The sequence below is a fragment of the Calonectris borealis genome, chromosome 3, assembly GCF_964195595.1.
Source record: "Calonectris borealis chromosome 3, bCalBor7.hap1.2, whole genome shotgun sequence".
NCBI lineage: Eukaryota > Metazoa > Chordata > Aves > Procellariiformes > Procellariidae > Calonectris > Calonectris borealis.
The window spans coordinates 59792533-59807660 of NC_134314.1; the positions used below are offsets into that span (position 1 = coordinate 59792533).

The 15128-nt window shown below is 37.5% G+C and overlaps 1 protein-coding gene across 3 annotated transcripts in view; it reads left to right on the forward strand.

The window, feature by feature from the left end:
* The window catches only part of RNF217 (ring finger protein 217), a 63482-nt gene that overhangs the window by 45036 nt on the left and 3318 nt on the right, over window positions 1-15128 (forward strand). Inside the window, exons 4-5 of one of the 3 annotated variants that reach the window (XM_075145765.1) lie at window positions 5912-6154; window positions 13314-13385. In XM_075145765.1, coding sequence (XP_075001866.1) covers window positions 5912-6154; window positions 13314-13340 — 270 coding nt within the window. In that variant the 3' untranslated portion in view covers window positions 13341-13385. Of the gene's footprint in view, window positions 1-5911; window positions 6155-10186; window positions 10425-13313; window positions 13386-15128 lie in introns of those variants that run through there. The other 2 variants (XM_075145764.1, XM_075145766.1) reach the window with 2 other exon arrangements.

The window sequence follows — 15128 nt, forward strand, 5'->3', positions numbered from 1 at the left end:
GAAAAGGCTGGATGCTTGAAACTTATGTAGGTTAAGTCACTAATTTTGAAGCCTTAAGTTGCATGAGTTTGGCTATTGATTTCAAAAGGACTTTAGGTTTCTGTTCTTAATCAAAAGAAAATAAAACGTCCTGCGTGTTAGGAGGCAGTATGGAAAGTTATGAAACTAGCACAGAAAAAGAATCTTTGTTAAGAAGTCCTTTCTGGTAATGTGGTATTATAAGTGAATATTGAAGAGGGAGTTCCACCTTTTCATAAACTGTATTGCTACCCCCACTCCTGATATTTTTTTTTTTTCTTCAGAGTTGAAAAAAGTTCTTCGTGCTTACAACCTCCAAAATGTTTATATCAACACATTGTTTGTGTGTTTTTAAATGAAATCTATAACTAGCAAGTAATGGAAAGAACCACTTATCCAGCAGTTAGTGGTACTGTTCTTTTCTCTTTCTTAATCGGTTATTGAGTAGGTATAAAAAATGCATCTTATGCAGTATTCTTCATCAAAGCATTAATAGATGTCTGGGCACATGGGGATAAACATACCAACAGTTAACAATTTGGGGTCAGGGGGATTGGAGCTAATACTTTCTCTGCCTCTCTCTCCAGCCATCCACCCAAAACCTCTATATAAAATAATATTGAATCAGATGACTATCATATTTCCAAATAAAATAGAGAAAAGAGTGACAGAGAAAATGGAGTTGGTAATACACTATTTGATTTATCCTTGTTCTAGATCCATATAGGCAATGTTTCAGGTGACAACACACTTTATTTTGATATGTGCATGTATTCTACTGAAAGAACCTCTTTCATGTTTTGGTTAAAAATTTGCAGCAGCCAAAATTGACAAAGAGATGGAGGAAAAGTCAAGATTAAATTTTAAGTGTCAAGATACTAGTATTCAATCTTTACACCAAAACTGAAGCTAATGGAAGTTAGAGGTAGAAACTTCAGTAGAGGTAGAATTTCTTTGCTGAGATAACTTGTAAAATTACTGGTAACTTCCAAAATGTGATACTGATTACGGTGTAAACTGTTACCATATTTTACAGATATCTTCTGGAGATAATTATATATACACACAGACACATATACACACAGACTCTTTCTTTAAGTAGCCGTACCACGGAGAAATAGAATGCACAATTATTATCTTGTCTGGGCGTGCAGGTGAGAAAATGGGAACACTCTCATGGTGTGTGTATATATAGGCAGATCCTTAGGCAAGTATTCACAAGTTTTTCAGTGGTTTTGGTAAGTGCTTTGAGAGAACACAATCCTTTGTAGTGTGCTAGTAGTACTAGCAGGCACTGTTAAATAAGCTTAAACTTGATTACTTTTTCCTGTACGTGGACACAGCTTTAGTGCATCTAATAGGAATGGTTTATATTTACCTGGTCTCTCTAAGATATGCTTACATAAGCAAATAAAAATATTACAGGCTGTCAAAATACATAATCGTAGATTCATGTTGTGACTATATGTCAGTACGGAAATACTACAAAATGCTACTTTTTAAAAAACTGTATCTTAATTAATTTTTACATATTTTTTGTTTTTAATAGAGCCTTTTCCAAATTTATTATACACTATTTCGAGAAACTCGGTGTAAACCATTTTTCTCAACAAGACTTGTCCAAAAAGTGCTGGTCTTGTTCTAGAGGGAGCTGGCTAATGAGTGCAAACTTGCTGCATATTATTAGATGCCTTTTCATAAAATCTATAACCTTATTTGTCTTTCCCCACTACTGTTTTAAGGTTTTGTTTTTTACAGTTTCTTGCACTAACGTGTTTGCAGCAAAATGCCTTTTTTTCCGCAAGTGTTTTTACGGTACAGCAAACCAAGGAAGTACTTCATGTTGGTGTTATCTTACCACAGGTTTCAAAAACATCACTGTCTGAGGAAACACCAAACAGCGGCTCTAGCTTAGGATGCTTCAAACAGCAGCAGAAATTTAAGTAAACAAGGATGTCAATGCAAATCAAGGAGTATGTACTTCTTATCTGTGGATTCACGGTTCTGATTAATATAAGCATTGTCAAATAACTCGGGGCATAGTTTTTGAAGGTGCTCTGCAAATTATTTCTCATCCTCTGGAGGGAGAAGAGTCCTTGCTTGTATATGAAGGGATAAAGCTGTGCACCAGGTTTTCTTCAGGAGTGGAGGAGAAATGGCCAGTCTCATCCTCAGATCTCTCGGAAGTGATTTCCCTGAAGATTGCTGTGAGAGGGCTTGTAACATGCAGAGAGGGTAAAGTGAGGGTCTGAAATAGCCACTGTGCTACTTCAGTTGTTTCCTTAAGACTCTGAGCTCTGTGTACTTTGTCGTTGGTGTGTAATTTTCACCCCTCTTGTTCTGGGAGCCATTCTTGGGTTTCTGAATGACTAAACCTTTCCACGTAAGGTGAGGGTATGTCTTTGGGTTTGAGCAGGCTCTGGGTGCAGGATGAGGCCAGTGACACTGACTGAATGCTTGGAGGCAGAAACTGGGCTTGTGGTCGTTGTGGTCTCACCTTGCCTCCTCCACCCACACCGTGCTGCTGGGGACCCTGCAGTTACAAGGCACCGGACCCCGCACGGCTGCAGCTAACTATAGCGAGCCGCATTCCCGGCCCCGTGCGTTCCCCCGGCTGCCTGCTGCGTGCCGCGGCATTGCCAACGGAGCAGGAACATTTGTGCGATATCTGACCCATTGGTGATTGCTTTCCCAACCTATAGATTTGTAATCCATCTCTGTCAGTGGATTATCCTGAGGGGGGGAGGCACGTCCATGTGAACCAGAGCTGAAGCTGATCTGGTGAAATGTCATGTCTCAGGCATGAAGGCAGCCTGACTGAATCATGCGAAGTTCATCTGGCATTGTCAGTCTGTGTGCATATGGTAGGGAGTCCAAGCCCCACATCTAAGGTTGCGGTTGTTTTTTATTTCATTTTTTTAATGATGTCTCTCCTCACTAAAAAAGGGAAAGTTTTTTGCAACAAAAAATATAGGCAAGTATAACCAGTTGTTCCAAATTGGCAGATTTTGAAGACAGGTATATATATGCAGATAAGTATTCATTAAAAAATTTTTAATACTTTACTTTTTGAAGAAGGAAAGATAAAGTACATACAATTGCAATATGTGTCTGTAAGAAAATAAATCCTATATCAACCTTCTTTATGTTTTAAGAGGACAGTATGTCTGGAGGATTTAGAGCAGAAACAAGTAGATTCGGAAGTGGTTTAGGAGTGCTGCCTGGCTAACTGGAGCTGGGATGCTTCTAGGAAAGCGTGGGTAGGATGGCAGGCAGTGTCCAAGAGGTGGGTATTTCTGAAAGGTATTGATAGTAGAATGTATAAAGCTATTGCCAGCAGCTCCTTGAAGTTCTTACTACCAAAGAAAAATAATTTATTTTTGAAATGTGAAGTAGTTTTTGTTTGCATCTAGGGTTTTTACAGGCTCCAGGCTTGTACAGATTTTCAGTTAGGATCGATGGTAACTTAATAGATTGGATTGGCAAGTTGGAGAAGAGAAAGGAGAATTCAACAGTCTTGATTCAAAAAGAAAAGAAAACAACCAGTTAATTCTCATTAGTGTCATAAGATCTAATTCCTTCATTTACATTTTTAACATAAACGTATGTCACTGAATCAGATAAGGAAACGTACCTCTAAAATTACAAAATTCTTTATAGTTGCTGTCTGAATTTCAGTCCCCTGAAAAACTCATTGGAATTAAATTCTAAAGTTAATTTGTTAAAATACATTAAGTCACTATTAAAATTCCTTAATTTCAGTTCAGGTTAATCTCTTAGGAATTAAATTAAATAAACTATGGCTCCATGAGTAGGGTCAACTTTTTTTTCATATAAATCCTGAAAAGTAAAAGCAAAAAGTGACTATCCCTTTTAGAAGAAAATAGTCTATAACTTCAGAAGTTATGCTTAAGTTGGTACAACATTGGGTAGACTTTTCTTCCCACTTTGCTTGCAGTCAATGCTTAAATGTGAAAGTTTTGAAGTCAAGCAGCTTATAAAGCTCATCAGCAATGGTATTTTTCCAGGTGATTCTGGAAAATGGGGCACCTGTGGTACAGCAGGCTTCCTCAGGGTAGTGGGGGATAATTGCTTGGTCAGTCTATTTGCATCCCTTCTATGGGATGAACGCGAGTCCACTAGAATACTTGCCCGCTAGAAGGTAATGCTTTATAGCCCAATCCTCTCTTTTGTGAATGTCTTTCCCCTCTTATGTGTAAAAGAAGCATTTGAAAGTGTAGAAATAAGAATTCTGAGATCACTATGTTGGCACAGGGTTGTTGGCAGGTATACCTGGAACTACTGTTAACTACATCTGCCCTGGAATCTTTTACCAGAAGTATTGCTGGTGGAAAACATCATTTTGTTACATGTGTAAAGTGCCAGTTTCAGTAGCTGTTTGGGTAAGTGAGATTTCTCAGATCCCAGATGAACCCTGATCAGCACCAGAGAACAAACACACTTGACCCCCTCAAGAATGTGGGATACCCCAGGAGTCATAAGCCTCTCTTGAGGTGAGAGGCTTCAGTTGTACCTGAGCTTTCAGCATCTCTGGTGCTTGCAGGGCCACTGAGGGTGATGCCTTGTCTTTACCTGTACCTCCCTGCAAAATAAATACATGTAGACATGGATAAGAATTTCAGGAGGCATTCATTCATCCGTCGCAAGTTTCAACAAATGCAATTCCAATTGGATGTAAGGGGAAAAAAATATTCCCAGGGAGGGTGATGAAGCATGGGACAGATTCCTCAGAGAGACTGTGACATACCCATACTTGGACATTTTTAAAATCTAGTGGGATGAGGCCTGGAGCAACCTGATCTGACTTTGAAATTAGGTCAGCTTGGAGCCAGGGGTTAAAATAGATGACCTCCTAGGTCACTTCCAACCATCCATTATTAGGTAATTTTATCTGCTGTTCCACTGTGCAGCATGGTCTCGGGTCGGGGGCGGGTCTTTAGCAATTTTGTGAGCTAGGAAAAGTGTTTGTTTACCACCCTGTTAGCTATATTTTTAGTTGGCAAGATTCAGAAGTAGCTGTGTAATCATAGTTGATTTAGTGAAATACTCAGACCCAGGACTACCCTCTCTCCTAAGGCTCTCAGAACTATTAACTAAAACTGAAGCCTTAGCAAATCTGTGCAAAGTAGGTAAATGTACCAGTTTTGCAGAAGCGTACATGGAGATACAGGAATGGAGCTATTCAAGCAGGCAATCAGCAGAAAGATGGATGTAGAACCTAGGTAGCCAGTTTCATGCTGTACTACTGGCATTATGAAAGCTTGGTGTAAGTCTTTTAAATGGTTTGTGGAATCTTTCTTTTTTTTTACAAAAGAAAAAAAAATCCCATACTTTTCAAATTATTCACTCTAACAGCAGAGCCTTTCTGGTGTTTATTACAAAATGCCAAATCAATTTGTGATGGTAATGGGAAAGGGAGTGGGGCCACAGGTGGCATAAGAGGGAAACCCATCTGTGGAGGGGTCAAACAGAGTTCATAACTATATTTACTGTGCTGCTTTTATTTTTAATAAAGTTTGGTGCTAATGTGTCTACTTCAGTAATAAAAACAAATTTTCAATAAGCATAGATCACTCAGTTTCTCATCTGATACAGAGAGTCTTTAAACAAAGAAGGAGGGTTATATAGAAAATTATGTATGGAAATCTGGAAACAACTATAACTCATTTTGATGCTCTGAAACATGCCTTAGAAAACCATTATTGTGTTAGAACAGCTGCAGTATTAATTAATGCAAAGGCTGAGTTAAGCAGGGGGGTTGCATGTGGTGTCTTTTCATCTGACACATGGACTGCACGGGGTAGTGCCTACTTTCCTGTGCTTAGGGAGGGGGAAAAAAATAATCTTTTGGTTTTTTCTTCTGCTCATACAGATCCACATCCAGAGAACAGAAGGGTGTGACCACATGACCTGTTCACAGTGTAACACTAATTTCTGTTATCGTTGTGGGGAGAGATACCGCCAGCTCCGGTTCTTCGGAGATCACACCTCAAACCTCAGTATCTTTGGATGCAAATACCGCTACCTCCCCGAGAGACCACATTTAAGGAGATTAGTGCGAGGCTCTGTCTGTGGTGAGTGGAGGAATGTTCCTTGTGGAGAGCTGCACAATGAGGTGATCGGGTGGGGGGACACCAATAACAGTTAAATAAAAACTATTGGTTTAAAGTTGTTTAGCTATGTAAAAGGTGGTTTATTAAATATATTTAAATATATGGCATTTGCGGTCCCTGGACTGTGTATGAATACGTATTGTGTCCTCTTCTCATAGCTTCTGTGCCCTAACCCTTTTTAATAATATGTAAGCAAACTGGAAAAATACTGTCAATATGCATGTTGCTGGCTGTGATTGTTATTCTAAAAGCACATAGGAGAAATGAATCGGAGCAGGAACCTTTTTTAAATTTTTAAATGAACCTCTGTGTCAAGGATTTGTTTGAATAAAGCATTGTTTGGATTTGAACCTGACCTGGTTTTGAAAAACCAAACTACTCAGGTTAGCCCATTTAAATAGGAGGACACTTATCTTTTAACTGTTAGCTTTGGTTCAGATAAAATCCAGTTTAGAACAAAATACAACTGTATACATTAATTTATCTCACAGGAATATAATGCCAAAAGCTTGACTTCCCTTTTTATTTGGAAAAAAAAAACAGAAGGGCACTCCGAATTTGCTTTTGAACCAGGTGTATACCTGTCTTGACCTATAGAAGCACAAGAAAAATAGATAACAAAGTAGATTATTACCTTACATTGTATTTTGTATATGCATTAACTTCAGTCATCGTAGTGAGTTTACAGCATGTAAAGCTATCTATAACATTATAGGAAGTGGTTGTATTAGGTGTCAAAAATTGGGAACCTATTAAGGAAAATAGGACCTTTGGTGCTTTGAAGGCATAGAAATAGGAGATTACTTGGAATTCACCTAGGATGAGGAAATGCTTTGAGCTTATCAATTGGTGATGTTGAATGTAGAGGTAAAGGTAAGAGACTGAACGTGTGGAAATAGCAGTCAGCAGACCTGCGGTGAAGACAATACTCCTGAGTCAAACATGTTGCAGTAAGAAAACTAGGTGATTTCCATTTTAGAGTAACCCAAGAGTTGGCACACAGACACATAGGCCTGGTAATAAGAATGCCAATCTTGCTGATCTGCAGAGTTGTGGGAGACTTGCAAACCTGGAATGCTTTTTTAACAAATGACAATAAGTCATCCAGGCCCATCAGTTTGACCTCAGGAACTTGCAAGGCTTTAGAACAACTTTGAGAGAGGTGGATTAAAGATACAGAAGTAAATAGGAAAGTGGATAAAAATTCAAAATGATTGGATGTGCCTACTCTGATATATTTTGTAGAGATAAATTCCAACACGTGAAGATCTAGTCTAGATTAAAGACGGTGCTGGCACTGGAGCACATGGGTATAAACTGTTCATGAATAAATCTAAGCTTAAATTGCAAGGATCCGTCTCAAAGTAAGGTTTCAGAAGAGCTTTCAGTAAAAGCCACAATGGCAAACAATGTAAGCTGTTTTAAAATGGATCTTGGTACGTTTGGTGGAATTAGTGTCTGTGATAGCAAGGGATTGTGCTCAGAGGCATTACCAATTCTGTGCTGCTCACATGCAGAATCATGGGTAACGTTACTCCAAGATTAAACCTTCTATATACAATTGATACAAAAATACAAAAGAAATGTTTCTTATCAAAACATGGAACTGCCAAAAATAACATTATTATTGTCTTAATTTTTGCAATGGTTTAAATCAAAGGTATCTGAATATGCACTTGGCATGTTTTAATGCCACATACGAAGTCTGAGATACAGGTGCATGTACTGCATGTGCATAACTACTATGAAAATTATTTTCTATTTTCCCTGTTTGTTTTTTTAGGAAACAATAATGCACAATCTTTTCCTTTTAAAAAGAAACAGCTTTTACTAGTAAGAAAGAAAATTAGTTTATTTGCAAACAGCGACTTGGAGGCAGTAAAGAGATGTGGAAGTGCATATATCAGTTAAAGTTCAGTGGTGAAGAAGTATATGTTCATATTTATAAAAACATGCATAGAAAAGGTATAAAATATTTTACTTTCATTTCCTGTTTGCAAGTGTACTTGTGGTTTGCCTTAATTAGTAAGGCAATTCAGGAATTCAGCTCACTACTCTTCCTCCATTGGATTAAATTTTGGCTATGATTGGCATATGTGAGCCAGTCTTTATTTATTTATTTATTTATTTATTTAAAACTTTTTTCCACAGAAGCACACATGTGGGCGCGCACATGCTTTTTTAAGAAGGCATTATGTTGTTGAAAGGTTATATCTCCTGTCATTGTTCTTTCGAGACAGTATAATCCCCAACTGTGGTACAGTGTCAGTTCAGTTTGTGGATTCTGCCATCTTGAATGGTGGAAATTTGACAAGATCTGCTGTTCTTGTAAAACTTCCACAGAATTGATCTGTGCAAATTGGGCAAATGTAAAATTGGGGGGGAGTAAAAAAAAAACCCAAACGAATGGCCGAGTGTGAAGGGCTGCATAGTGACCTTGTCCCCAACAGTGGTCAATTAGAAATAAGATCTCACTCACTGTGTATTTCCAGTTATCATTGTTTTGGATGCTTCCTTAGTTAAGGTTTGTATCTGAACCTTTGCTTAATAACTATCAATAGATGTATCCTTCTTAAATTATTTATAGTTTTGGCTTCCACATTATCTTTGGCAGAGGCTGTAGGATTTCACTATGTAGATCTCTCTCACATGTAGAGAAAGTACTTTCATCTTTCTGTTGTGTGTTTGTGTGGTTTGGTTTTTTTAATAGATTGCTGACAATTTCATTGGTTACTACTTTTATTATAAAATTGAGTAAATAATAATAGCTTGCTTACCCTCTCATATCTTTCTTTTATAGACCCTCCATCAGATTCTTCTTTGTCATGATGTTTGATATTTTTTTGTTGCTTTGTTTTGAACTGAAGCTTTCTAGTCATCATCACCTAAGATCAAGTTGAAAATTGAGAAATGTTTAATTCCAGTTTGAGATCACGCCTAGGCTCAGAGATGTCGCGGTAGCTAGAACTGTAAATGTAAAAACCCTGTAAAGGGTTTGCCAGGCAAGAGTGGAGCATTATCATCTGCAGATGTTGCTGTACATTCTGAGAGTCAGCAGAAGATGCTAGAAAGAGAAGATGGGAGCAGAGAAATAGGCCATTAGAAGTGTAGTCTCTAAATTTAGGTAACATGTAGCAAGAAATAAAGGTTGGATTTCATGTAAAATGCCTCTGATACTTAGCTAAGTAGTGGAGATTAAAAGGACAGTATCTTGGCTGTCAGTGGGAGAGAGGTGAGGTGTTGCTAGATAGATTTTCTTTTGTGACTTTTTGTTTTATTCTCTTGCTATGGAGAGTAAATACTTATTTAAGCAAATGTGGGGATTTTGTAGTGAAGGTTCTTTGGCTTGTTTCTACCAAATCTGGGTGGGTGGGGTGCATAGAAAGGAAAGAACACTTCATCGCAGGCTGGCATGCTGTCATGGTTTCTGTTGAGAAGCAAATGTTTGTGCCTACAATCACAAACTGTTCTGTAATAAAAATAAGGGAAAAGCATTTATGGCTGCGTAAATTAAAACATACTTTTCTTCATAAACCAATGGTTTTGTAAAGGTAATAGAAAGCACAGGGAGAAGAAGATAAACTGGGAGCAGAAGTGGTCTCTGAATATGATGACATTTCTTTTCCCTCTTTAGCCAGCATATTTTCTAGAGAAACCTTGGCTGTGACCAGGACAGTAAGGTGAAATTGCTTTTATCCTTCAGTCCCAGTGGACTTAGGGATTTCATTCTCATAGTAATTATTTGGCTAAGTTCTTGAAGGCAGGATGTTTGGTTATAACGGGAGTTAGTGATGAATTGCGCAGAAAGGAGAAACATGTTCAGCTGTCTTGAATGTACTTAAGATGCCACTGAAGTGCCACCTGAATTCAGTTGGGTGAATTATATTCAAAATCAATTGCTAGGTACTGCATGGATGTGTAACAGGACACAACAGGTAATGATGCTATTAAAGCAAATGAAGTTTTTTGCATGGTAAACAGCATGCAGATAGGATCCTATTTCAAATAGGATTCTGAAAGCAGCCTGTTTTCAGGTCTGATATGAACTCCTGTCCCAAGACAGAGTGCAAGATTCACTTTATGTATGCATGGCTTTGAGCACCGCAGAAGGAAGAACGCATTTCTGGGATCCAACCTTCATTAGCAACTTTATCATTTAAGTTGGTCTGATTTGTAAGAAGTCTTCTGTATACACTTGATAGGACTCTTTAAAAACAGATGCAAACTTGTATTAGAACGTAAATCTACATGGATATGACTTTTGATTTGTAAGTAGATACTTTCAGTGGCTCTGTTGCTTAAACATATAATGATATTTAGACTGGGAAGATAGAACTTTTTATTTCTCATATGCTGCTAATGATTAAATTTGTTTTCTAAAACTAGTGTATTAATTTTTTACATGACAAAGAATTCTCTAAGGATTTATGGGGTTTTGTATATATTACCCTAAAACCCGCAACCAAACCCAAAGTTATGCAAGGGAAAAATATTCCCTCCTATTTCCCTAAACATTTCCTCATTTTGCAGAAGAACATCATTCTCTGTATCACAAGTAATGCAACCTGAGACACCTGCAAATACAGTTATTAGATTACCACAGATATCTAAATCTTCATGCTGAGTAACCCAGTAGAGAAATTGTTTGCCATTAATTTGAGTAGAATTGTAAAAAGGTTCCCTTTTTAGGCTTGTTCTATTTACAACCGTTTCTTTTTAAGTTATCCTTAAAAACTAGCTTTGAATGTTACCAAACTGGCTATCGTAACCTACTGCTGAGTTCACCACATGGACTAATGACCCAAGATTTTATTCAGCTCTGAGGCAAGTTTTACATTTGCTCTCTCTGCTAGCAGTCTCAGAGCTAACAGACATAGGACAGTGGATCTTTGGGAAGTTTAGTGCCTGCAATAAATGTCCTTAGTCTCAGCAGCATTTCTTCGTGTGTCACGATTCCCTTTGTGATTAACAGCCTCGTAATGCTTCACACTATGACAAATAATATGTGTCAAACGGGAATTGGATATAAAATAATGTCAGTTCAGATGTGTAAAATAGAACATTTTATAATCGTTTCATAGAATGCTGATAAAAATGATTGGAGTAAAAGGTTCATAGCTGCTGCTTTGCAGTGATTGATGCTGTTTGTACTCTTACTGATGGTAACTTGTGCAAGTCTTGTTCACCTCGTGTTAACTTGTTCCTTAATTTTATTTTACAAAGGTAAAGAAAGATAAAGGATTTAAATGTGGTAGATATATAAGGAGAAAAGGTATTTTGTTTTGTTTTTAAAGTTTAACCTTTAGAAAGAAAGAATGCATTGATAACCAAAAGAAGATACTGTGCCATGACGATGAAAGATCATTTTATCCTGTAAGATCTTAGAACTACACAGTACTCATAACTTCATATTCACAGACAGAATGAAAAAGACACTCACTCATGCTTTATTTCAGCTCTGAGTTAGTTTGTCAAATGTAAGTAAACAAATTCTTAAACAGAATTAGCTTATGAACCGTTCTTTGTGTCTGCAAAGAAATTACTCCAGTTAAAAGCTAGCTTAGCCCTTTCTGCAGACTGTTTCTGTGTACTTAGTCACCAGTTCAGTGGTTTGTTTTTAATAATTTTGGTACCAAACATCATAATGTTCTAACATTCTGATTACATGTCTATTAATAAAGTAAAGAGAGTTCATACCTTAAAACAATCTTTTATAAACTTTACTTTGAAATTGTTAAAAGCTCTGGTAATGTTTTTAAATGTTTTTAATCGCTCATTTTTGGAGTTTTCTTGAGATTTTCCATCACTCTACATTCCTTCTCCTGTCTACACTTGAATAATTTATTCGACAACTTCTGTGTGTATAGAATGCAGCGCAGTGGAGTCCCAAGAAGGTCTACCATTAGGATGCCTAGCAACTAGAGGAATACCAATAATATTTGCCAACTTTTTTTCTTCTAGGAATTAATGTTTCCCACCCCCAACACTCCTATGAAATTTAAAAGCTATCGAAACAGAGCATGAAAAGGACCAATTCATTTAACCACTGTAAATATTTCCAAAATATCTCATTTTTCCCTCAGACTGCCCAAATTAGTGGCTCAGGTTATGGAGAGGTTTACCTCATTATTGAATGAAGTAATCCATTTACTGAAATCTGATATAAGTGACTTGAGAGAGGGAAGGGCAGGGAAGAGAGGGGTAACGAACTCGCTTTTCCTCCCTTTCTAGAGGTGGTCTTTCAAACACATGCTTAACTTAGACAATTGCTTAATTTCAAATCCCTGATCAGTAAAAATGCCTGCCCTGCTGCGTTTTCAAACAGCTGAGACAAGTGACATCTTTGATCCAACCGCTCAGCCAACACAGTCAGGGAGATTCTGTCATTCCATTGAAAGCATGCAAACAAGAAAGATAACTTGGATTCAAAGTTCAGTTTCAACTTCAGTGTTTCAGAAGGAGCCCTGCCTTCCCTCCATGAGTGTCTACAGATCATGAACTCATCAGAAGTAAAGAATATGAGCACGCTTTATTTGTTCTTAGCCTTATGCTCTAGCCGGTGTGCTGCACAACCTCGCTGCCTCACTCGTGAGAGCAGCAACATATCCTTTTAAATGTTGATCCAAAATAGACTTGGCTGTGGTTTGATTTAGACCTAAATCACAACTGTACATGAGGACTTCACCATAGCCTTTTAAAGCAAGCAGGAGCATATTTAGAGGTGATGGTCTCATCACCTTGAGCTAACCTAAAATCTCCAAGATGCTGGTTTGCTTGGCATCTTTCCAGGGTGGTTGCTGTGCAGTAGGATTCCGGAGAAGCCAAATGATACCAGCTTTATAGCTGTCACGTTCCTGTCGATGCCGGAGGATTTCAGAATGGAAACAGAAGTAAATGCAAGCTAACTGTTAACTGCAAAATAAGTTGCGCTCAGAGAGTTGTGGTGGGTGAAGAGGGTGCAGAGAAATGTGTGCAGGGAGCTGGCTGAGTGGTGATAGCGCCTAGCTGGATTTGTAGGATGAATTTACAAATAGGAATCCTGGTAAAGTATTAGAAAGATGAACCAGCTTTTGTGAGTCTGATATTGAAATATTTATGGATGGTGGGAAAGGGAAAAATAAAATGCCTACTTTGAATTGTTTAATGAATTTTGCATTTCAGCTGGAAAACTACTCATTACACCCCTAATACTGGTTCTGGGACTGGCACTGGGAGCCATAGCTGTTGTAATAGGTAAGAGTTACATATGTGAATGAGTCTAATTCTGATTTTGCAGTGACTTTCTATATGACATCTCAGTATTTTCATCTCAAAGAGATGGACACAAAGTACAAATTTCATAGATATCGTTTTAGTATAAAGCACATTACTTTTTTCTAAAAAATTTGTCTTTACAATCTTTTTTTTTCTTACTTGCATTTTATGCTTATTAGCTTTATTTTTTTTTCCCAACTATTTGGTTTTCTGAACCAAAATCTTTAACTAGTATAGTTAAACTAGTAAAAAGGCCGAAGTAATTTAAACATAGTCTTGGGGGCTGGCTGACTTGGACCCTCCATTTAATCACCCCAGTGGATCACAATTCTAAGATCTTGGCCGTGTGCGTGACAAGATTTTTGGGGCACTAGGCATAGTCCCAAGAGCCCTCCAGCTTGAAGATGCAACAACAACAACAAAGCAGCAAATTGGGATGAGTAAATCTCAAAATCTGATTCAGTGCATAGGCTGCCAAATTGGACTCCATCGCAAAATCCGGTACTGTGAACTCATTCGATATAGTATCAAAGCTCTGTTAATGTAGTTGTATTAATGTGGACGTAGTTATTCTAGCAAATCTCCTCTTTGCCTGGCTTAACTGAATTCTCCTGTTGAAATGAAATAAGCCGTAACGATAAATGTATAATTTTGCTCATGTAAGTTCATATCCGCTATTTATGTTGGCAGTAATATGTCAGCTGAGGATCATACTGCTTCACAACTCTTCACCAAACTACTTACTCCATTGAAAATTTGCAGTGTATGCCCAGCCCTGGGGCATGTTGGGATGTGGCACCTTTTGATATAATAAAGCCAAAATACACCAAGATAGTTACATTAATAATATTGTACATATCCAATCAGCATATAACCAAAATACCATTACAGTTTTTCTAGATTACATCTGGCCAGATAAGGAATATTGCTATTAATTTCAGTATTTAGGCTAAGAATACATATCTCTTTCCTGTATCAATATTCTGAGTTGGATTCACTGAAGATATCTATATATATGTATAGATAGATAGATAAAAGCATATTTTGCTCAGCAATCTGGTATAATCTGTGCTGGAAAAAACCCACTCTTTTGCTTATATTAAAAATTAAGAGGGTTTTGCAGTAATACAATAGCAATAAAGCAATAATACCCAGTATGCCATTGAAGTCCCATCCTACGTATGGCCTGATAAGATACGATCAAGAGCAGCAGTATGAGCTGTTCCAAAGACATCGATTGGTTTTGAGGTAATTACAGCAATATTTACTGCCAACACAACTGTTAAAGTAATCTCAGTGTCATAGCTGAAAACCATTTTACACCATTTACAAGCCTATTGAGCAAAGCAAGGACCCTGTTGACTGTAGTAGTCTTTTGTTATATGTTGTTACTGTAGTGGTGTATGAAAAGGCAACCTTTCACCATTTCAGTCAGCTGGTGGCAAGAGAAGGGGGGAAGATGCTTCTCGTTTGGGTTTTAAAGAGTACCTCTTATGACAAACTATTTTTCACTTGAATGAATCAGATTTATTTATTTATTTTTCCTTTTACAGCTTCCTTTTTCTCAAAAGACTTTTAAGAATAAATAGTTCCCTCCCAGGCAAGGATAAACATTTGGTATTACTTCACAATAGCTGAGGATGTTTGTAAAAATAAATAATATTTAAAAAAAAAAAAAGTTAAGCTATAACATGCTACCTCCATTGCATGTGAAACTGGTTG